This window comes from Dermacentor variabilis, unplaced genomic scaffold, assembly GCF_050947875.1.
Source record: "Dermacentor variabilis isolate Ectoservices unplaced genomic scaffold, ASM5094787v1 scaffold_12, whole genome shotgun sequence".
Taxonomy (NCBI): Eukaryota; Metazoa; Arthropoda; class Arachnida; order Ixodida; family Ixodidae; genus Dermacentor; species Dermacentor variabilis.
In genome coordinates this window covers 48,733,195-48,756,853 of record NW_027460280.1, presented here as the reverse complement: position 1 = coordinate 48,756,853, position 23,659 = coordinate 48,733,195, and the positions used below count along the sequence as shown (strand labels likewise).

Sequence of the window (23,659 nt, the reverse complement as noted above, 5' to 3'; positions counted from 1 at the left end):
GAGGGAAAATCTTTGGCATCAGCATGGAATCCTGATCATGTGGATTGAAACTGTGACTCACACTGGCATACCACTGCATTCTTGACTAGTTCTTAAAACAGCACCTATGACTTCATTAAGTATGATTGGGAACATGGTGCCAAGAAACTCGCAAACATATGCATTCCAATATGCAAATTTATCTGTGCACAGAGGCAGGTTATCAACAATTTTGCAGTGTCATCATTATGAAAGTCAGCTACATATATTCATTAACATAGTTGCTGTACCTGGTCAGCCTTTTGTGATTAAATGCTATTTTTGGCTCTGTGTTGTGCAGCACTGCCACCACTAGAGTAGGAATCCCATTGTACTAGTGTGCATGCCATAACAATTAAATTAAATTAATTCACACTAGAAACATAACTACCACTGCTGCAAGTGGAGGGCAAGTACACAATGGGCTCATAATGTGAGACAAGAGGAAGCACAGTCTACAAAACATGAGATATAAAAGAAAGGAAGTAAAGTTAACTCAATATAAGCGTGCTTGGCTAATGCTACACTTGGGGAAAGAGCAAGCGGAGAATAATAAGAAAGATGAGATAGGGCGCAGTTCAGGCACTCTATAGACACAGAACAACTGGAATGTTCAACACTGCCTTATAGGCGGTCACTCAGTCTGGACTTCCAAAATTGCGTCAGCATTCTTGCAGCTTTCTGCAGCTATGATAAGAGGCCACGTCACAAGACCTTGCTCTCAGAGAAAGCACTTTTGTTTAGCCGGCTAAGAGCAGTGTAAAAGAAAGCAAGTTTGATTTTCAAAGGAATGGCAGTCACATAAGAGGTGCTAAATGATCCCTTCGCAATCACAGGCCCAGCAAATCAGTGCTGTCTTCCATTCCAATCAAGGATGAATAAGTATTAATGAAGGCAATGCCCATATACATGTAGCAGTCTTAAGCATTACTGCTTCAGATCGGGAAATACCAGGTAACAGGTGCAGTTGCATAGAAAAGTCAAATGAGTGCAAGAGATAATGAGTGAAATCAAATGAATGCCATAGCCACAAAGTAACACCACAAACAACCTTGCTCAAGTGCCTTGTCGCATCCATTTTAAACAAAATAATTTTAAACACAATGGGTTCCACCATGTGCTGTATGAACAGCTTTGTTCTCATTATCACTGCAGGAGAAACAGCAATGACCTGGTGGGTACTGAAACATGACGTGATCTTTTTCAGTAGCTTCGTGCAACATTTTGCATATTTTGACACAGGCTGTTCATGGCTAACAAATAACACTGCAGCAATGCCTTCAAGTAATGGAAATATAACTTGGTGATTATCTAGCTGTGGATTTGCATTCCATGGAGGGTAATGAGCTCAGAATTTGGTGAAGCCATGACAAAAGCACTCTTACAGTATTTGTTAAATTATCCTAAAAGAATAATCTCTGTACTAGTCAGAGTAAAATGCATGCAAGAGGCACAAACTGCTTGCTTTTGATTAACATGGGCAGGTCATAATTTTTTCCCACTTCTGGAATGGCAAGGTGCTCCTTCTGGTTCCTCTTATTATACCCACAATGTGACATGCACTAACAAACAAAACTAGAACCAAGTCTTCACAAATTTGAAGCAGCCCACTGCACTAACGAGTACACCAGAGCAAGCACAATGAAGCCACTCCACACACACTGCTATCTCACCTATTTATCATGCATGATTAACAGCCAGCCAAACTTTACCAAATACACTGGGAACATCCAACCACAACCAACTGAGGTAACAAACACCATAATGGCTTTGTGCCTGGCTTTGTGCCTGGCTTTGGTATTTGAATAATATAAAAAAACAGAGTTGCTTCCATGGTGCTTTGTATTTTTGCCCAAAATTCTGCCAAGAAGGTGCCTTCAAGATGACTGCCCTCAAGTCTTGACAGTGACCCACCTACTACCCATACCTAAGTTCCAATTATCCCAACAACGACAAACTGCTACCTTGTCCAATAAAAGGTTAATTTGCTCATGAAACTAGCTAGGCTAGTTTGCTCCCATAAGGAAAAAATAATCATTTATCTTTAGAATCCCTGTTCAGAATAATAGGAAGGTAGGAAAATAACAGATACTGGTCTTCTTGCAGAATTCACAAACAAAAGTAATGCAAAATGACAGAATTAAAACAGAGTAGAACAAAATACATAATTAAAGTGGCTACTGTATTCACTAACAGTGTAAATAATAAAAAAATTGCAATTTCGACAATAACCAAAAATTATTTATAAGAAAAATTTTCGCTTGAGATTTATTCACACTCACATATCGCTACATCTTAGCTTTCAAGGTGGCACTGTTTTCCTTGTCTACATTCAAGGTAATTTAGAGTGTTCCCCACCAGAGGCTTCTCATGAAACTAAACACTGACACAAGCATGCTTGCATGGCTCCAGCACTTTTTTCAAATTGGACTACAGTAAATTTGTGCTAATAATTTCAGACTGCCTAATCATCACATCACATGATGATTACCTTAAAGTAGCATACTTAATCTTTTAGTCTTTTCAATATATACTTTCAAACCTCACTAAAACAAAAGTGGTATATAAAAAATTAGCGGATATAGCAAAGTAATTGTAAGGCCCACTGAAATTTCCTATACCTTTCGTGCAGCACTGAGAATCAACGACTACAGTCCAGCCTATACTGACCAGAGGATGCTTGACATAATCTATGTCATTGTTAATGTTATGTCGTTCACTAATGTCACTAATGTTATGTCGTTCACCAAGTGTGTTTGTCCATAACAGATTATTTATGCCACTAATAAAAGCTTAACTGAGTGTGTACCTTAGTGTTTACTTACAAGTACTCCGATGCTCACTTAAAATCTGATTGAACATAAAAAACCTATTTTGAATAGGTCACAGCTTCCGCTAACTGCTCACACAGTCTACTGAAGTACAGCATAAAACATGCCCCATTTTCGCCTGAGCAGGCTAGCTTACCTAACCCTAATTCACCCTAAGATTGAACATGCTTCTGCGATATAGTACCGTCAGCACCTAACTAACAACATTGAAGCCCTGCCACACCGTGCTGCTTTATCAATCTTTTGCAAATACACGTTATTCATGCATAACAGAACTAAAGGGTGTATCAAACTGGAGGACCTGCAATCAGTCTACCAAGTGCTATTTCATAAATTTTATTATTACTCATCACTTCATCAAGGCGACTTTCAAAAAGCTATCAGTAATATTTTCTCGATGTGATCACACACGAAATAAAGCTTTTCATGTGTCACTCACACTATTCTGCATGGTTTTTCATTTCATATAACCATATTGGAATAACCTGCCATCAGACATATACACAGTCACTGAAACTGATCCTGATCAATTTCATAGCTATGTGTGCAGCACCTGTAAATAATTTTTTTTTCTCCCTTCATTGTATGGCTATCTTCAGACAACAGGCCCACGTCATTTTTATTGTCTGACAAAACTGCAGCTGTTTTAATTGTGACTACCAGCTGTCTGTTCTTTTTCCTTGACCTGCAAATAACTAGAGCCTGTATTCGATAGTGTTACCATGTATTTTTGCTTGCACTGATCCTATCTAACTGCAGATTCATGCCTGTGTTGTTTTTGTGTTTCTTTAACCTTTTGAGGATCACCGCCATAATTGTATGGCAGTGGAAACAAATCCTAAGTGGTCACAGCCACACATGTATGGAAGAGAACAAACATATGAAAAAACACACCTTTACAGAATGAACTGCCGCCAAGCATCGCTCTGCAGATGCCGTAACCTTCCGTGACTTCTAGGAAAAATTGCTACTGTGCTTCCGCCCCTCAACTTTCGCCAAAACTAATTTTTCACTTTGCTCTACGATGGTTGCCACCATAGTACTCTGGGAGCATTCCCATCAAGCCTAGTTTATTGCCATTTGCTCACGCCCGTGCTCGTGCGCTTTATAATTGATATTCTCTACATGTCATTTCGAGTTGCGGCCATCGGGAGAATTGATTTCTATCTCATTTCCTACAGCTCAAGCCGTTAATGCGAGATGCCCGCCTATGATTACCTTATTTATAGGCAGGCGCATGCAAACCGTTGATACTGCCGCACATGCGTCTTTCTTTCTTTTTTTTTTAGAGACTTGCGAAAACTGACTTAATCTCTTCTAGCAATCTAACAATTAATGACTGCAAATTTCTCAGTCACCTAGTTTTTCTGGTGGTCCACACCACTGAGTTTGCTTGTGGGTGTTCACGTGGCATGCCTCGTTTTTGCTATGGCCATGTGGCCTGGGACCATATTCTCTAACAATCCACTTCATTTACCCATTTTATGACCCTTTGTTGTTGGTTTGGACATGATTTAGAGGATGTCATACTGCCATCCAAGACTCACTGGGATCGCATGCTCGGCGCAACTTATGATAAATTTGAAAAATGAACTAGTATGTTTCGAAATAGGAGCCATAGTTGCGTCAAACCTGTTTAAAACATAAAAATAAGTTATGTGAATATCACATGTTTAAAAAATCAATTATGCTATTTTATTTATGTATTCAATCAATTAATTAGTTTAATTCTGGGGTTTTACATGCCAAAACTAAGATTTGGTTATGAGGCATGACGTAATGGAGGACTCTGGATTAATTTTGACCATCAGGGGATCTTTAACATTCCCCCAAAGCACGGAACATGGTCGTTTTTGTATTCTGCCCCCATCGAATTGCAGATGCTGTGGCCGGGATTTGATCCTATGGCCTCATGCTTAGCAGCGCAACACTATAGCCACTACACCACCACGGCGGGTCATGATCATGCATAAAACTGCAGATATAACAAAAAAGAAATGACCACTTCATTGTCAGCTAAAAAATCAGTTGCCTGTTTTCCCTTGGAATTTGCCACTCTGAAGAATTTAAATCTCAATAAAAAAAAATGTGACTCTCATAGCATTAAGTTACTGTATGTATAAATGAACTTAATTTTACTATGCCTCCTCCCCAGCCTCCGAATGTGTGATAACCTTGCAAGGGAGCTTTAAAGGTTATTTAAAAGCAAAATGTAGATAACAGTGCTTCTTTTAAAAGAAAAGAATTGCAGTGTTCGCTTGCCATTTAACTAACTTCCGAATAGTGAACACATTCTTTAGCAAACTGCACGAATCACGGGACACAGAAAAAAGGCAGGCAGCGCCTGTGTTGTGTGCCTCTTTTCTGTGTCCCGTTATTCGCGCTGTTTGCTGAAGAATTAAACTAAGTTGTTTACTTATAGAAAATCTGGCTGTCCAAGTGCGCTCAACTTGATGTCAAGTAAGAAATGTCAAGAACCTGGGCAACATCGCTGGTTTCTTGTATCAACTGTGATGCTGGTGTCAAACTTTTGGCATCGGGAATTCCAAACTGCTCATCAGCCATTCCAAGCTGCAACAACAACAACAACAACAACAAAAAAAAAAAACTCAGACCAGTCATGATATGCATGTCAAAGAAGGAACATGGCTTGTAGTACTTCCCACAAATGGCATGCTTACCAGCTGGCTTACAAGTGTGTTCTTCATCTCAACACTGAATCGAGACAGCAGTAGCAACAAACTTGGAGGAGTACCACCACTCTTCTCTCCAGCAGTCTCACAGAACTCCTGCAATTGGTTTTGGGATGCAAAAGTAGATGTTACTGTCAAATGATCTAAAATATTTGGAAGATATAGAGCAATATGAGTGCAGTACTAGTCGAAGCACATTTCTTTTCTTCACTCTATAATAATCAGAATATTACAATGAGCCAGTACATATCAAACAATTATGCTAGCTATTTAGTTCCTACAGTTTTACATAAGATCATATAGATAAATTTGCACAGTAAAGCAAGCACAGCATCACTTCAAAGCATCAAACAACAGAAAGCCAAGCGAGTTCACAAGGACACGCAATTAGAAAAAGCAGGCGTAAAAAAAACAATGTGCACAAGGGGAATGAAAATAGCATTTGTGTTTCATCTTCATTCTTCTTGTATCCATTTTTTACACCTGCTTTTTCAAATCACTTCAAAGCATGCATAGCTGTACCTGAAATGATAAAAAAATACCTTTGCACATACTATCACTTTTTTGGTTTTTCTGAAAAATTAATAGTGTTTTTGCCATAGATATTACGATTCCACAATATTTTAGTTGCAGTTTGTGTCCTTATGTCTTGTAGTAAGAAATAGAAACCACATCTTTTAACACATTTATTACATTGTCATTTATATCATTACATTAACAAAATCTGCCAGCTCATATTCACTTTTGACATGCTCTACTAATTTTATACAAAGTAAGAACAATCATGCTTCAACCAAAATTAACCACAAACTAGACAATACTAAAGAAACATGGCTAGCAAGAATAGCTGCACTTACCAAGGATATATTGTTTATTGCATGTATGAAAGCCACAACAATGCCTTCATGCACTTCCATGCAAAACATATCTTGAAAGTTGGCCCGCTTTGCAAATTCAACCTCAGCTTGAACAAAAGCCTGGAAATGAGTTTAATACAGCTTCATTAGGCAAAAATTTCCCCACATATGTGCAAATTACCAAGTCAAATTGCTAGGTCCCAGGGTAGCTATGTGGAGTTAAAAGGACACCAGAGACCATTCGGGTTCAGGTGCATGATGCACAAAAGTTTGAGTAAACAGAGAAATTCAGTCCACATATAATGGCATGAGAATGTGATTGTTATAACTAGAGACCGAAACTTTAGGCAAATGCCTATTTTTCCTTTATGTACTTATTGTGCCCATGTCATATATAAGCATGAACTATGGGCCTAGAAACATTCTAACCGCACCTTTATCGTGCCTACAAATGCCTATTCGATGTTTGTGTCTATATTGGGTTTTCAGAGTCTATACATGCCTTTTTCTGCGTTTTTGTCCTAGCCTTATTTTTTTTACAATGTTGTCATAATGTTATCCCAGCCCAGTAAGAATTTTTTTTCAACTGCAAAGCTTTCTTTCTGAGAAACTCGTATGGGTTTCCTTTGTAGCTTCGTGCTACAGTCTGGTGAATGCCAATTTCTCCCTTTTGTTAATGTTATCACCCGCTGGTAACTTGGCTGAAGGCAGCTGATTAATACCACAAATATTTTGCAGTAAAGGCTGTCATTATTAGTTTTGCAGTAGACAAGCGCATCACTGTGAGAAGGGCTGAAACTGTTCAACGTGACGATACACTTGAAGGTGACTTACCCCCCCATATTTTAGCACTCTTCTCCACTCAACACTCGACCTCAACTAAAAAAAAGTAAACAGTAATGCCGCCCCTTGACAACGCTTTGCAGCTGTTGAGGAATGTAGTTGAGGGGCAGCGCTTGGCTCAATTCGGTGGAGTGGAGTCGAGGATGGTTTGAGAATAAAGGGGCTAGCGTATGTGTGCGTTCACTTCACGTTTTTAGCCATCCTCGAGAAACTTGAATGCTTGAGTGAAACTCTGATCCGACATATGGAGCTCAATTTAGACATCCAGGAAGGTTCGCCACCATCCCATATAGACCTGTTGCTGCCAGAGTTCATTCGAAACTTCTGTCTCAGACCAAAATCCCATGTCAAAAACTCATCAAAGGTTCTGAACAGCAAACATTTTGTCATTCCAGAGGGCATTGGATCATCCAACATTGGATGATCCAATGTTGGATGGATGGAACAGCATTGGATTGGTTCTGAAGTAAAAATATGCACCGCTAACATTCCATTTCTGGGTACAAACCAATACTCAGCGAAAAACGGCTCAACATGAAACCCCAAAAACTTAAGATAATACTTGTTTGTCACTGCTCTCACAATTTTTCTGGTGGTATCTAGTCACTGCAGTTCAGATAAATCTTGTAACCTATGCAACTTGCCTCATTTTGTTTTATACAGAAAATAAATTGAATTTCAGAAAACAGGGGTTTAATGGGCTGTGTTCCTTACAAAATCATAATTTATCCTCTGATTCACAGTCGAATTTTTTACTAATTGAGACTACACATGCCTAAAGGAAAGTATGCCTTAAATGACAGCCTTGTAATAACTTTGTCTGTACCTAAATCTGGCTATTTTGAAGTATCATACTTAGTGTAGCACATATTTGCATTGGGCATTACGGAGTTAATCCTGTAATGCCCAACATATCATACGTACTGCACTGAATTCAATGCCTCAAAATGCTGATTTATGTGCAGCAAACTTGATACAAAGTTCACAGTGGGGTTTGGGTATGCCATAAAGAAGTTCCAGCCATGGATAGCTTAACAAACAAATTACCGATTAAATAAGTGCTATACTAATTAAGTTATATATCAAACAACATTTCACTGTTTGTTTATTGTACAGATGTACAGATGTACTTTCCATGCCTAGAAATCAAGGTGAACAACTAGTTCCTATTTTTCTTGATGTAGAACTGTGCGTGGGCATTACAGGGTTAAAATGTCTATCATAATTTCAGAAGAAAAACTACTTTTGGTGGTTTGCTGTCCTTACAAAAATTTATTACCGGTGAAGAGTTTCCATAATTATGGATGTTCTTCCACAGGCAGCAAACGTCACCTGAGAGCCTAAGGAAGAAGCAAGTCAAGACAAACTAAACCAAGACAAAACCAAGACAATCGTTACAATCATCTCGGTCTCCTTGCTTGTCTTCCGTGTCCTCTGTTGCCATTTGCTGCCTTAATGAACCAACTAGCTAGACAATATGTTTCAACCTCTTCCACAAAACTTTTTTAAGATTGATCCAAGCCATTCCCATATTGAATATGAGCCACTGTTGTAGCGTTTTGCCATTGAATGCCTCCAGAAATTGGAAACAAGTCTGTTTGCTGTAGTGCTTTTTTTTATCACACTTTTTCTCGTTATGAAAAAATATTCTAATGAGTCAACAACATGTCACAAATGTCTTCCTTTCAATGTTACTTTGTGGAATTAACAGCACTGTGTTGATAAAAGACTTTATAAATTTCACGGGCCTTTTTAACCTCTACCTCTGTTGACTCAACTGATTATTTGGTGGGATGGAACTGAATTGTCGCAAGCTGACACATGTCCGTGTCACCAGCCATGTGTCCCTACCTATATATACTGTGCCAAGGAAAGCATATGTCACCTTGAAAATCACAAGTGCACTTGTCTAAACGTTAGCTCCTGCTTTTACCTTGTTGTCGTTTTGCTCTTCACCTTGAATTTCCATCTCCCGCATTTCCCGTGTTTTCCCTGGATATCCATGTTCAATGACATTTAGAATGCCAGGTCTGAGTCTACACTATGATACAATATATACCACAAGAAGTGCTAATGCTCTGTAACAAATTAGATTAGCTTTGTTCCTCAATATTTGCAAACTAAATATTCAAATCATGTTATTTTTGCAGTTTGCTTCCAGTTAAGTGAATAGTGCTACGACTAGCATCCCCACAAATGAAACACAAATCTAATAGCAATACCTGCTAATCTGAATACAGAATGAGTTCACATACCTAATGCATTTTTTTCTTTGAGGTGCCATAAAAATGCCCAAAAACCAAGTGATGTGCTACTGTGTATACTTTCACCACATAATCTTTCCTTGTAAATGAATGCTTAAGTTGGTTGGTTTAGACAGATATTATAAATGGTAATGAAGCATGAAAAACATTGACAGAAAGGGAAATGCACAAACACATACAAACGTCCAAGTATTCATACGTCTACCATTCTGTACATTTTCTTACAGGCACTGCATGTGCATTTGTCCGTACGTTTCCCCATCAGTATATTTTACTCGCAGTGCTTTGCTATTCTTTGCCCATGTCCCTACTAAACTATGCAACAAATGTGAACAAATGGCTTTTTTGCTACACTTATATAGGATGCAAGAGCCACCACTGAAATTGTCCTTGCATCACAATCGTTCTTATGTTAAAAGTTGGATCAAGTGACATCTGTTTGCCTCAGCGAGAGCACGCCCAGCGATTTTATATTGCGATCTAGGAAGTTTATTTTACTTTGACTGTTCATGTTGCCATTTGTTGTCTAATTGTACTGGATACCATATTAGAACAGAAAAATGTTTCTTGGTGCCTTCTAGGTATTTTTCAATATGTTCATCCTTGTATATGTATCTAGCCAAGGCCAGGACTTGTTTTGGTCAGATTGTACATTTGTAATGCAGTGTCAAGACATGGTCTATGCAAAAGTAAAATGGTCAGAGATTTTTTCAACAGCCTGAATGGGCTGAAGATTCCTTCTCTGAATTTCGTTATCAGCAAGTTAACTACAGTAATCCCTTGTTATGACGAAGTCAGCGGGATGGTGAAAAAATTTGTTATAAGAGTTCGATATAAGAGACCACTCGAGAAAAGCTACAGCAGTCGAGCTTTGTGTCACAACTGCGGGGAAGTCAAAATACAATATATTCAGTGAAGCAAAACTTTATTCAGGTGCAAAAAAGGCAGTGAGCTTTGGCTGTTTCAAGTTCTTACCGGGCACGAGCAACCTGCTCTAATTTGACCAAGCATTGCATGAGGCGGTGGTCGCCGCCCATGCATTCAACCTTATTTCACAGCAGGCGCAAGTACTCCCGCATCTGCACCACAGTTGGCACTTCACATGGCTTTTCGTTGTGCGGCTCTTTGTCCTCGTCGGGGCCCCTAACAGTGTCAATTAGTACCTCCGCATCCATCGCTGGGGCGACCACAGGAGCAGCAGCATCAGCCAATGCGAATGTCTCGAAGTCGCTTTCTACCTCTTGGCCAGCAATTTTATGAACAGCCTTGTACAGATCGCTGCAAGTCCGGTCATCATCAGGCTGGGCATTGTCAGCGTCGCTGAAAACGGTGCGAGAAAAGCTAGCGTGCACAAAGCAGTTGCACACCTTCGAAGGTGCGAGTTCTTTCCATGAAAAGTTCAGCAAATAGATCGCACCAAGCAAACCAATGTTGTACCTCTTGCTGGCGTCATACACTGTGAGCATGCGCTGCAAAAGAGCCTTGCGATACAGCTTCCAGGTGGTCTCAATGATGCCCTGGACCATCAGTTGCAGTACCACAGTTGTGTTTGCAGGCAAAACTTCCACAGCGATCACCTTGAGGTTGCCGATCGTTCCATGGCTCAGACAAGTGTCAGTTATGAAAAGCACTTGCAGATTTTTTGCTTTGTACCGTCTATCCAGAAGGCTCGCATAGTTTTAAATAATAGCAGCAGTCATCCATGCTCGCTTGTTACTACTGTAGATGCATTTCGGAAGCACCGCAGCTTCTCCGCCTTCATCAGTATCAACAAGGGAAGCTTGTACTCGCCTGTTGCATTGGCACCAAACAGCACGGTGACACACTCCTTGCTCTGTTTTCCTCTGGATGAGGATCTGCCATTGATAGTGAACGTGCGATTTAGTAGCATCTTGTAAAAAAATGCAGCCTCATCTAGGTTGTAGATGTATTTGTCTTCATACTTTTCAAGTAGAGCTTGGAGCCAATGTTGGTGCCATATGTCTACAGTGTCATGGTTCACGGCTGCACTTTCGCCAATGATCGACTTCGAGGTCTTCAATGTTTCTTGAACCGCTCAAGCCAGCCATTGTTGCACTTGAAATCTTTATGGCCCATTTAGAGGGTGAGAGCTTCGGCTTTTCCAGCAAGTGCAGGTCCATATACAGGGAGATTTGCACTCCTGACGTTCTTCAGCCACTGTAGAAGTGCACCTTCCACTTTGGGGTATTTCGAATCGCGATTCCTCTTTCTCTTCGCCGAGAGGCTCTTTTCAAAGCCATCCAGCCCAGCTTCCTTGTTTTTCAATGCAGTTGATGAAGTAGACGGCGGTATTACAAATTCCTTCGCAATGTCAGTTTTCTGCCAGCCATCTTTTTGCACTTCTTTTATCGACAGAACTTTCTGCTCCAAAGTCAGACACTTTCGCCCGGAGACTGACGGAGCCATTTATCACTGCAGACCATAAAAGCACCTGCGAGGCATGCCTAACGAAGCACTCCGAATAAGACACAATCACATGGCCTGCAGCACAGATCCAAACGCATGCGCCGTCAGCGCCAAGGTGACTCAATGCAGCCGGCAATGCAGAAGGCAGAAGCTTCAAAATGTCGCCAGGGCATTTCGCTTTCCTCATCAGTGCACACTGGTGATGGCGAGGGTTGCAATGGCAGGCTTGGCATTGGCTTCACGTGTAGCGGAAGAACGACAATGGGAGTTGTGGAGACCAAGAAGCAGGAAACGTGGGAGGGCATCTGTTCGTGGAACACTGTGCTCGGGAAGGCAGGCTGGAAGAGGGCAGCTTTGCAGGTGCAGCAACGTCGAAAATGGCAGTGAGGAGGCAAGTAGTTGACATGAAGGTGAGTGAGAGGAGCGACTGGCGTCCAAACAGCTTGCAGACTGGAGAGCGAATGAGGAAAGGAAGGCAGTGGCTGCTTCTATAAGGGGGGTGCGGAGGTGATGGAAGACTACGAGAATATCGCGCTGGGAAGTGCCGCAAATGCCAGGGCTTGAGTCTGAGTTTATGTCTGTTGTACTCAAAAAACGATTAGTGACTCATTGTGGGTACGCAGCGTGATCGTGAAAACTGAATGGTTCTGCAGTAGGGGCTTTGCACAATCACTGGGCAACTTTTTCCCGAAGTGTGCAGCTGTGAAGTTTCCAAAACGAGAGTTTTTCGGCGCACCGTTGTCGATGACACTGTGCAAATTCTACGGTTCGAGTGCTGGTGTTCGCGCACCGTCGCATCTGCATCACTGACAAATGTCTAGGAACAAAATTCAATGACCCTACCACGCATTTAGACCAATTGTCTAAAGTCGGATGGCACGAATCAAGCATGACCGGCTTGCACCAGCTTGCAAGCCTTGCAGCAGCTTGCACTGACTCGCCATGCTGACAGCCGGACCCGCCGCTGGCGACGCTCGAATTTTTCGTGTTTTCAGGAAGTTATAGATTGATTTGCACCGTCAAAAGTGCAACGAAGCTAGGGCGGTGTTTTATTGTGATGCAGGCTGATTATGGCGAGAGGCAAACGAGAGGCATCAGAGGAACATTTCTTTTGTGCTTTTCGGCACGTTTCAGCAAAAAGTTCTCTTTAGAGCAGTAAAACTTTGCTCATCGAGCGCACCCCATGCAATGCTATGGTACAAGTCGGCCTGCGGTCTTTTCGCCACTTTTCGGCATCCAAGAGGTTTTCTGGCATCGCAAAACGTCATGAAAACTTAATTTTCGCATGGATTGTATCACGGGGGACACCAGCGATGCGGTTGTGTCCGAGATTAATGGTTCGTGGGCGCTGCACCATGGAATTTGACAGCTTTCGTTCGCTCCGCAGAAAACAGCTGGGAGCACTCAGCAGTCGCTTGGCACTCGTTACTAGGCAGTCATCGGTCGTGGGTTTGGCACTTTTGTGGCCTGTTCTGTGCCTGCATGAGACTCATTCGTTGGTGGTATTAACTTGGCACTGCATGCGTAAAAGGGTCGCCACCACTCGGTGGCAGCGATGTCTCCGCTCGCCACTTCACTCTAAGCGGGTCAAGCTCTTCGTGCGCTTCGAGTAACGTGGCTTAAAATGCATGCCTTTGGGTCGGGAATGAAATAAATTTTGAATAAAGCGATATGTTGAGTAAAATGATTTTGTTATAACAAGGAATTACTGTAGTTGTCAAGTATTGTGAGCATTCAAGACACAGCAGAGTTACAGTTGGTGATAGTGTTAGCCATAGTGGGAAAAAAAAAAAAAAGAAATGAAGGAGCATTTGACAGGTCTTTTAATCAGCATCGCAAATAAAGATGTTGATATAATAAAGAGATAAAATGATGCAAATTTTACAGAACAAAACAAAAATATGGCCACTCCCCACCTCACTTCACTTTTTTTTTTAAGCTTTCTTTAACTATCTTGTTTCTTTTTGTGTTCAGCGGTCGGAGGTTGCTAGTCATAAGTAGGAACAATGGCGCCAGTGCAAAGGGCACAGGTGCTTGTGTAGCAGAGCAGATTCATTGCCAAATGCCAACTGTCACACCTCTTCGAGATGCACGTCCTGTCCACCTATAGTACCACTAGAAATGTGCTGGTTCTATTAACACTATGGAATTACTCAACGAAACAACAAACACTACCTAAATGTTATCACAGCAACTAACATATGTCGTCAAGCACATAATTCCTTTAATAAGGGGAATAGCTTTCTTGAATCGTTTGGTTATACACTTACATTGACAATCATTGTTGATGGTTTCTGCACAATTTTTTAGTTGCTCATGTTTTACACACACAAAAAAAACCAGAAAATTACAGCAAGTTTTATAGTCTCCGTCATCATGCACTTGGGCTCATGTGAACGACACACGACTAAGTGGCACGCCACGCTTATGTATGAAATTAATAAAGGTGCGCGCTGAACCCGAAGGCCTTGCATTGTACAGGCGATAAAACTTGAGGAAGCAACTACAGAGATTTATCGACCAAATATATTGTTCATAAATTAAGTGAAGAAGATACTTGCAGCATAAGGTGATGCCGATAATAAAGCTGTATTTTGTGATACGCAGGCCGTCAAAGATAACGGTCTGATTGAACCAAACGATGCGATACTGGCATGTGCACACATGGTGAAAGCAATAAAGTTAGATGATGATAAAACATGCCAATAAATCCGGAACATCTACAAAAAGATCCCTTCACATTTTCAAACCAACTAAACATTTATGGGATATGTCGCTGTGCCATACACATGACTGGCTGTATTAGTCATGCTTATCTCACTTCACATATTAAAATGCTTCACACTTGTGAATAAAACTTTTTATTTCTTACATGTCGATGCATGCTTTAAAATGTGCCACCAGGTTTTAACGACCACTGGGCATCTGTAGAAGCTACCGTGGTTTCTATTTCTGCGATAGTGCGTAGAGAAAACCTGGGACATATTGTCACATAAATACACCGGATATTCTGACAAAGCATATAAAACTTTCAAATCAAGGCAAAAAACAAGCGCTGTTGTGTAAAGCTGCCATTAACCGAAATTCCACAGCAGTAAAACGAAAAATAGTGAACTTGACAGCGCGGAAGCAGACACTCCATCACGTAATCCAACTTACTCATTATTCAGGTGCTGACAGCAGGCAGTGACACTTGTTATGTCCTCGTGGCCAATATACTAACTAAAGAAAAATTATTTATTTGCTCTGAGAATGACTGTTTCTAATGAGAACCAAAATTGTTTTACACTCCGTATTATAATAAATTGTTAATACCCCATCATTAAGCCTAACCAGTAAAAGTTCCAAAGAGCACTTTTATTACATTCAAGACTTCTCCTATGCCTTTTCTTGTCCCCATGAATTCGTACTTGTTTTTAACTTTTAGTTCAATCTAAATGCTTCATTTCAAGTTGACTCACCCTCAGACCCCTGAGCAATGACTGCACTTGGTCAAGGATCAGGTTATGCAAGCCAGCATGCAAGTCAGCCAGGCTGAGACTGTCCTGTCCTACGGTTCTCGGCAGGGCCAGGTTGTGCCGCACATCTGTCAGTCGCTCTGCAAAAAAGTGCCTCAGTGTGTGCAGTGAAAATGCACACTGGTCTCGTGCTGCCCGCTCCACGATATGGATTGACTGCTGGCTGTAATCGGCAGCAGGCATCATTTTCGTCAACGCCTGCAGCTTCTGGCAGAACCGGTCCAGAGCCTTCACCAGCACACTGTTGTCGACACGTCGGCTCTGCATAACCCCACTAAGTAATTAGCAATAGCAATCACGCTTCTGTATTTGCACTATTAACTTCAAAAAGTTCACATAATAGGGAGTTTTAGAAATAGGGAAACCCAAGTGTCTTTGCTTACCTGCAACCTGATGCCGTGCTTGCATACTCATGTATGCCCAGCTGTTTGCATTCCCTAACTTTGGGTGTGCAAAATCTAAAACACCCTTATGTAACCAATGGCTGACTGAAGATCATGCAATTTTCTCTAGAGGCTTTCATTTATAGATATATGGCCAGAATACACTAAAGTTCCTTTTTTTTTTTCTTTTGGTGATAGAGAGCTACAAATTAGTCAAGGGTATTGTGGACCCATAAATAGATGCAATATCATAAAATAGTACAATAGTAAAAGAACATTTGGAACCAGAACAGAAATGGTGTGCTCTATGCACACCTGGATGAAAAGTAAGCAACTCAAAATCTTAAATGCTGTTGTTCTCTTATCAGTGTCCAACAACGAGCTACTTGCACTCTACATAAATGACAGGGAATGTGTAGGCAGAGAAAAGTTATTCAAGCTTGGGAGCATCCATTGAACTTCATCAGTGCAATACCAAACATCCCAGCAACCAGTCTGTTGTTAACACTGCACTTGGTACATCGTTCCATGCTGGCAGGATGCCCGTACAAGAGCTCTCACACAACATTTCTTCATTCCCTAGAGTTGGTTATGATGACTGACAGTGCAGCAATCATCACAATGCACTTAATTAGTCATCATTTCAATGAGTCATGAAGTTTTGTCTGCTTCATGACAGACTAACCTTCTGAGAGAATTTTTCACTCAGCTCTGCAATGACCTAAACACTCATATCTCCCTCTTTCTTTTGTTATGATGTTACAATGAGCATACAATAATATTGTGTATGTCTTGATTACACAATAATATTGTGTATATTGTGTATGTCTTGATTAGCGTTTACCTATTTTTCTGGTGTTCATAACATACATTCGGCCTATCGGCTAAGATCAAAGTGTAGCATGTCTACTTTGTCAGTTCTTAGAGTTCCTCATACATCACTATCAGCCACGAAATTCAGAGCTTGCGTTCACCTCAAGCTTGTAACAGAAACTAGCACTGTCATTATATCCTAATTACGCCACTGCAAAATCTACAGCCAATCCCAAATGCACATGATGCTGCTCTCAATCACTAGTAACAAATGATAAGCAGAGTGCCAGCCATGCCAAGCCACAGAAAACTTTGCCAGAAATATGGCATGTAATAAAAAGAAAAAGAAAAACAAGCTCATGACTCATTACAATGGAGTGAAGCAGGAGTGCACCATGGCAGATCTCAAGCATCACTTCATGCAACTTCATACAAAACAGCTTCACCTAAATGCCTTTGAGCAAGCTCCCAGCAGCCATTATATAAAAGCCAAGCATAGGCTTGATAGCAGAACCACTGGGTGTTGCTGTGCTGCAAATTAGTGAGTGCTTCATGTTCCACGAACTTTTTCTTTTATTAGACAAACCACGTCTCCACAAGCACACATGGGATTTGTCTTATGGCTCCACACCAAGATTGACAACACCAGGAAGCACACAAAAGAAGTCTAGCACCTGTTTTTGCCCAATTACTCTAGTCCTGGGGTACTACAGAACCTGCTGCATCCATAACACATTTGCTACAGCCACGAAAGGCAAGCAATGTCCAACGCGTGCATGCATAAATAATATATAACATGCTGCTCAATACCTACCTTTACCCTAAACTAGATGTAAAAAGGAGAGAAGAATAAAATGAGTGCATGCATTATTAACACGTGCAGGTGTAAGAGCAATGTAAACATCCAACATACAGTTCCAAGACATGCTCACCTCTGCAGCCACTCTCTGTTCCATCACATCCAGCAGCTGCAGCATGATCTCATCCAGGAATGCCTTCAACTTCTGCACAACAGCGGCATCCGTCTCACCACTGTAGATGGAGAAAGTGCAGTTGGCCATGAAGCAGCATACAGAATCAAGGGCTCACACCTACTCTCATGTTGCTGTTGCTAGTAGTTTTCTATCCAACTTCAAGTTTCCCTTAATTTCAGGCCTTGCAGGAAGAGCCAAAGGCTCCAGCAGGAGCCTTACAGGGCTTCTTTCTTCAGCTCGCACCATTTGCAGAAACTCACACAAATATCAGAATATACAGAATTGCATCATCATCATCAGCAGCAGCAGCAGCAACCTATTTTATGTCCACTGCAGGACAAAGGCCTCTGCCTGTGATTTACAATTACTCCTGCCCTGTGCCTCCAACCGATTCCAACTAACGCCCGGAAATTTCCTAATATCATCGCCCCACTTAAGTCTTCTGCCATCCTCGACTGCGTTTCCTTTCTGTTGGTACCCAATCTGTAACCTTATTGGCCCACTGGTTATCTAACCTGCGTAGGATTACATGACCTGCCAAGCTCAATTTTTTTCTCTTATAATATCGTCTATACCTGTTTGCTCTCTGATCCAAACTGCTCTCTTTCTGTCTCTTAATATTACGCCTAGCATTCTTTGTTTAATCGCTCTTTGCGCTGTCCTTAACTTGTTCTCAAGCTTCTTTGTCAGTTTCCAGGTTGCTGCCCCATATGTCAGCACCGGTAAAATGCACTGCTTGTACGCCTTCCTTTTCAGTATTAATTAAATTAAATTATGGGGTTTTACGCGCCAAAACCACTTTCTGATTATGAGGCACGCCGTAGTGGAGGACTCTAGAAATTTCGACCACCTGGGAATCTTTTAATGTGCACCTAAATCTAAGTACACGGGTGTTGTCGCATTTCGCCCCCATCGAAATGCGGCCACCATGGCCGGGATTCGATCCCGCGACCTCGTGCTCAGCAGCCCAACACCATAGCCACTGAGCAACCACGGCGGGGCCAGAGATAATGGTAAGCTTCCAGTCAGGAGCTTACAATGTCTGCCGTATGTGCTCCAACCCATTTTTATTCTGTGAATTTACTTCTCATGATCAACGGTTGCCCGTGAGTAATTGATCTAGGTAAACCTACTCCTTCACAGACTCTAGAGGCTGACTGGCAATCCTGAACTCTTGTTCCCTTGCCAGACTATTGATCATTATCTTTGTCTTCTGCATATTAATCTTCAACCCCACTGTTAAGGCCCTCAATCTTTTGTTGTAACTTGTCCCCAGTGTTACTGAACAGGACAATGTCAGCTGCAAACTGAAGGCTGTGGAGATATTTGTCGTTGATCCTTACTCCTAAGCCTTCCCAGTTTAATAGCTTGAATACTTCTTCCAAGCACGCAGTGAATAGCATTGGAGAGATTGTGTCTCCCTGTCTGACCCCTTTCTTTGTAGGTATCTTCCTACTTTTCTTGCGTAGAATTAAGGTAGCTGTGGAATCTCTGTAGATATTTTCCAATATATTAACGTAAACGGCCTGTATTCCTTAGTTACGTAATGCCCCTATGACTGCTCGCATTTCTACTGAATCAAATGCCTTTTCGTAATCTATGAAAGCCATATAAAGAGGCTGATTGTGCCCTGCGGATTTCTCTGTTACCTGATTAATGACATGGATGTGATCCATTGTAGAGTATCCCTTCCTGAAGCCAGCCTGTTCCCTTGGTTGACTAAAGTCCAGTCACTAAAGGGAAAATGAGACATCCACCTAAACGTAGCTAAGTGCTACAAAGGAAACCCATACGGGTTCCTCGAAAGAAAAGCGTCGCAGTTGAAGAAAAATTTCCTGGTCTGGGACTCAAACCACGCACCACCGCTTTTCCGGGGCAGCTGCTCTGCCATCTCAGCTAACCAGGTGGCTAGCACATGGCAGGCAAAATCGAATTTGTCAACAACTCAGAAGCAAAGACAAGAGTTTGACATAATTTTTCTGCGGAAACCCGCAAGGTGGAGAGAAGTAATCAATAATGGGAAAATGAGACATACACCCAAACATAGCTAAGTGCTACAAAGGAAACCCATACGGGTTCCTCGAAAGAAAAGCTTCACAGTTGAAGGAAAATTCGTCCCGGTCCGGGACTCGTACCCGGGACCACCACCTTTCTGGGGCAACCGCTCTACCATCTGAGCTAATTAGGTGGCTAGCAGATGGCAGGCAAACTCGAATTTATCAACAACTCAGAAGCAAAGGCAAGAGTTTGATGTAATCAATAAAGGGAAAATGAGACATCTACCCAAACGTAGCTAAGTGCACAAAGTGCACTTCGCTACGTTTGGGTGGATGTCTCATTTTCCTTTTGTTGATGCACTTAGCTATTTTTGTATTGTTGTACAATAAAAAAGTGGTGTTCCTAATTCATCTTCACCAACAGATACTTATTTTTTAATTCTTAAACTGGGACATTCTAAACTCAAGTGCAAGTGCGATGTGACAGTCTCAATACTGCAGAAAATAGAGATGATTTCATCTATTGGGTTCCTTACCCAAAAGATGTCCAAATCGAAAGGCAAGTTTTACAAGCAAATATATACATAAATAAACGTAGCAGTAAACAATAAAGCCATTTGCCCTGCTGTGTTGATCACTGAGAATCTTCAATTTTCACAGCAATACACGATACGTTTAAAAAAAGAAAGAAAAATAAGAAATGCTATCCAGGCTTTTTTTTTTAATAAGTGTATAGTATGATCCAGTGTTAAAGGGAACACTTAACCAGTAGTACAGACAATTTAGCTGGAACATTCCTTCACCTTTATCGCAAAGAAGTGACTGACATAATCAATTGGGCATGCATCATACATAAAAAATTTGTGCCTTTACTTCAGCGATAATTGATAGCAGAATACTAACTGCATGTTCCCTTTAACAGTAGACTATACTGTACTTTTAATGACTAAACATGGTGCTAGGCATTGTCAGCAGTCCTATGTATCAGTTCAGTAAATGCAGCCTCCCTCCCCCTTCCCATAGCAAAGTACACTGGATCCCTGCGGCTGTATACTACGTCATTCAGAAAGAAGTGGACAAGATGCTTAGATGGTTGATGAACTACCACCACCTGAACAAGGTCTCAATAAAGATGAATATAAGATGATGACCTGCTTGATCTTCTCCAAGGTATGGAGCATTCCTCCTCCATCAACCTCCGCTTATATTGGGTAACTGCTCTGGACCACAGTGATAGGGAGAAGACCACTTTCACAACACCAGATGGTCTTGCTCAACTCAAATTCATGGTGCTTGGTCTATGCAATGCCCCAGCGACGTTCAAATGAATGAAGGACTCCATTCTTCTCAGTTTATAATAGTCAACTAGCCTCTGTTACCTCAACAACCTGTTATGTTCTCATCTACCTTTCCAAGCCAGTTGCAATGTTTTTCAGTGGTTCTCAATTACTGCCCTTGGCCACTTTTCTAATGCCCCAAGTGTCAGACCTGACACCAAAAATGTTCAGGCTGTTGCGGATTTCCACATACTGCAGTCTGTCCATGATGTTTGTAGTTTCATTGGCCTCTACTTGAATTTTCACTGATTTATTAAGAACTTTGCTACTATCACCCAACCGCTTACCAAGCTTCTTAAGAAGGATGTGCTTTTCTCCTGGGGTGCACCACAAGCTGCAGCTTTCATCAAGCTGATCACTATGCTTACATCCTCACCTATTCTGGTTCACTTTGATGACTACACTCCCACGGAGGTCTGCACCAACACCAGTGCCCATGGCATAGACACTGTTTTGCGCAACATCATTGCGGACACAATAGACTAAAATAGATGCTCTAAAAGAGCTTTGCAAGCTCAGGAGTACTTTTATTTCATTGTCTGCAAATATGGCCACTCACATCAGCATGTGGACCATTTGCCCTGTGTTTTCGTTGATTAAATTTTTCTATGTCATATTTTTCGCGATTGTGTTTGTTTCTTTTACTTAGCTTGCTCATCTTTAATACATCTCTCCATTGCTATTATTAACAGAGGGTCCCGTTGCAGTCTTTGACTTTGGGACGTTCGTCTGTATATTGCTTCTTACCCATTCATTGTATTTAAAGAATAATAAACTGAATCTGAGACTGATACTGAAACCTCGTGGATCCACATGACTGTGAATCCTGTAACACTATACAGCCTGTATTATGCAGATCTTGCATCTCGGTCATATCGGAAATAATCAAAAGCGTGATGTCACCTTGCGGCAACTCATTGCCCGGCTAAACTCTTCATACCCTGATGCCAACCTTCGCATGTTTTTACTCTCAGATGGCACCTTGTACTGCTACAGTATGTTTCCTTACAGCCCAGAACTCCTCCTTGCGATTCTGAAACATCTGCAGCTGACCGTAACTGCCCAACATACTAACAACAGGTCACCTCTGAGTTTCTCATACATATGACCACACATGCTGCAGCTTTTAGCGGCCTACCACGTACCGGCCTGTGCACCAGTACGTTGCTTCGCCGGATCTCTGTAAATGCCGGAACAAGTCCTCTCTACTCCCTAGTGGTCCCCTTCAATTCTGGGGCATCTCGTATGTGCTCTTCTGCCACGTTGACCTTGAGTTGCTTGACCCATCCCTTGTGTATCACTCTGCTAACGAGTGAGTCAATGCCACAACAGATTATACCACACATTATGTGATAACATGCCATCACATGCAGACTAACTGTGCTACTAACCTCACTCACTTTTTGTTGCACAATGTCACCCTTCAACATGGTGCTCCTAAACAACGCCTTATGGACAGGGGCCCGTAAATCCTCTCCAAAGTGGTCATCAACATGCTTGGATCGTGCGTGACCCGGAACAAGCTCACCACAGCTTACCACCCCAGACTAATGGGCTAACAAAACGCTTGAATTACATGCTCACAGACATGTTGTCAATGCATGTTTCTTCCAACCACTGCAATTGTGACATGAGCCTGCAATTCGTGATGTCTGTTTATGATTCATCATGCCATGATTCGACCGGCTTATCTGCATTCTATTTGTTGTTTGGTCGTGATCCTGCCTTACTCATGAATAACCTGCTGCCTTCTGCTGCTCCCACCAGTGACTATGCCCACATCACTGCCTCAGCTGATCACATCTGCCAGGTTGCCCATGAGGAATTAGCGACATTGCAACCAGAAGACACTTTATGATAAGCAGCACCGACTTACTCGTTTCTTGCCAGGTTCCCTCATAATTTTCTGGACTCTAACGTGCTAGGTCGGACTCTCGGAAAAGCTACTATGACCTTACACTGGCCCTTACCGTGTCCTTTGCCAAGACACCGACCTCACCTACAAAATCGCACCTCTCTCACTGTTGTTGCTGTCAAGCACCATTTTCAGAGCTTTGTTCAAACTTTAGTTTCCAAGTATCACTGCCCTATGCAAGCAATGGTTTGCTATTCTGTTCTTTTTCAACATGGATGCAAATTCAAAATGTTAGCAGAGACAAGTGCGAAAGGAAATGTGCTACTGGTCACTCGGTGCAAGAAAACACAGCCTTGCGTAGCTATCTAGTACACTGTAGTACAGCAAAGTGATGAGACACCGCAAACTCAAACGCAAGTTGAAGGATAACCTCTGAGTTTGGCGTGTCGTAGGTGGAAAAATTGTAATAGTGGCATCTTCGTAAACATGCAAAATAATATTTGAACTGAGGGCCACGGTCACATTTTATAGGCGGAGCATTGTGGGCACGCCCTGCTGCACCATAGTTTTCGCAGTGCAAGGCATTGAAGAAGGAAAGGGAGCACTGCGAAGGCGATCAAAGGTTCGAATTGATTTGGTGTTTATTTCTTTCAAACAAAAGGGGAAGCCAAGGCAAAAAGCTGTAGGCCTGAATGGGCCTTGGCTATCTGTTACCGACAGCAGCACACACATTCAGTGCATATGTAACAACAAAATACGCGTGTAAATCAAATACACAACTTGATATAAAATAAGAGAAAATACATAGGTCATGTACATAGAAAACTATGATGATGCATCAATACTGAT

At 41.7% G+C, this 23,659-nt stretch overlaps 1 protein-coding gene across 2 annotated transcripts in view; it reads right to left on the bottom strand.

Annotated features, from left to right (window-relative positions):
• Vps51 (vacuolar protein sorting 51) overlaps positions 1–23,659 on the bottom strand; it is a 55,499-nt gene that overhangs the window by 22,576 nt on the left and 9,264 nt on the right. For both annotated transcript variants that reach the window (XM_075676970.1, XM_075676971.1), the window contains exons 10-14: positions 17,580–17,679; positions 15,395–15,712; positions 6,400–6,519; positions 5,531–5,638; positions 5,328–5,420 (exon numbers count right to left, since the gene is read on the bottom strand). In XM_075676970.1, coding sequence (XP_075533085.1) covers positions 5,328–5,420; positions 5,531–5,638; positions 6,400–6,519; positions 15,395–15,712; positions 17,580–17,679 — 739 coding nt within the window. The remainder of the gene's footprint in view (positions 1–5,327; positions 5,421–5,530; positions 5,639–6,399; positions 6,520–15,394; positions 15,713–17,579; positions 17,680–23,659) is intronic.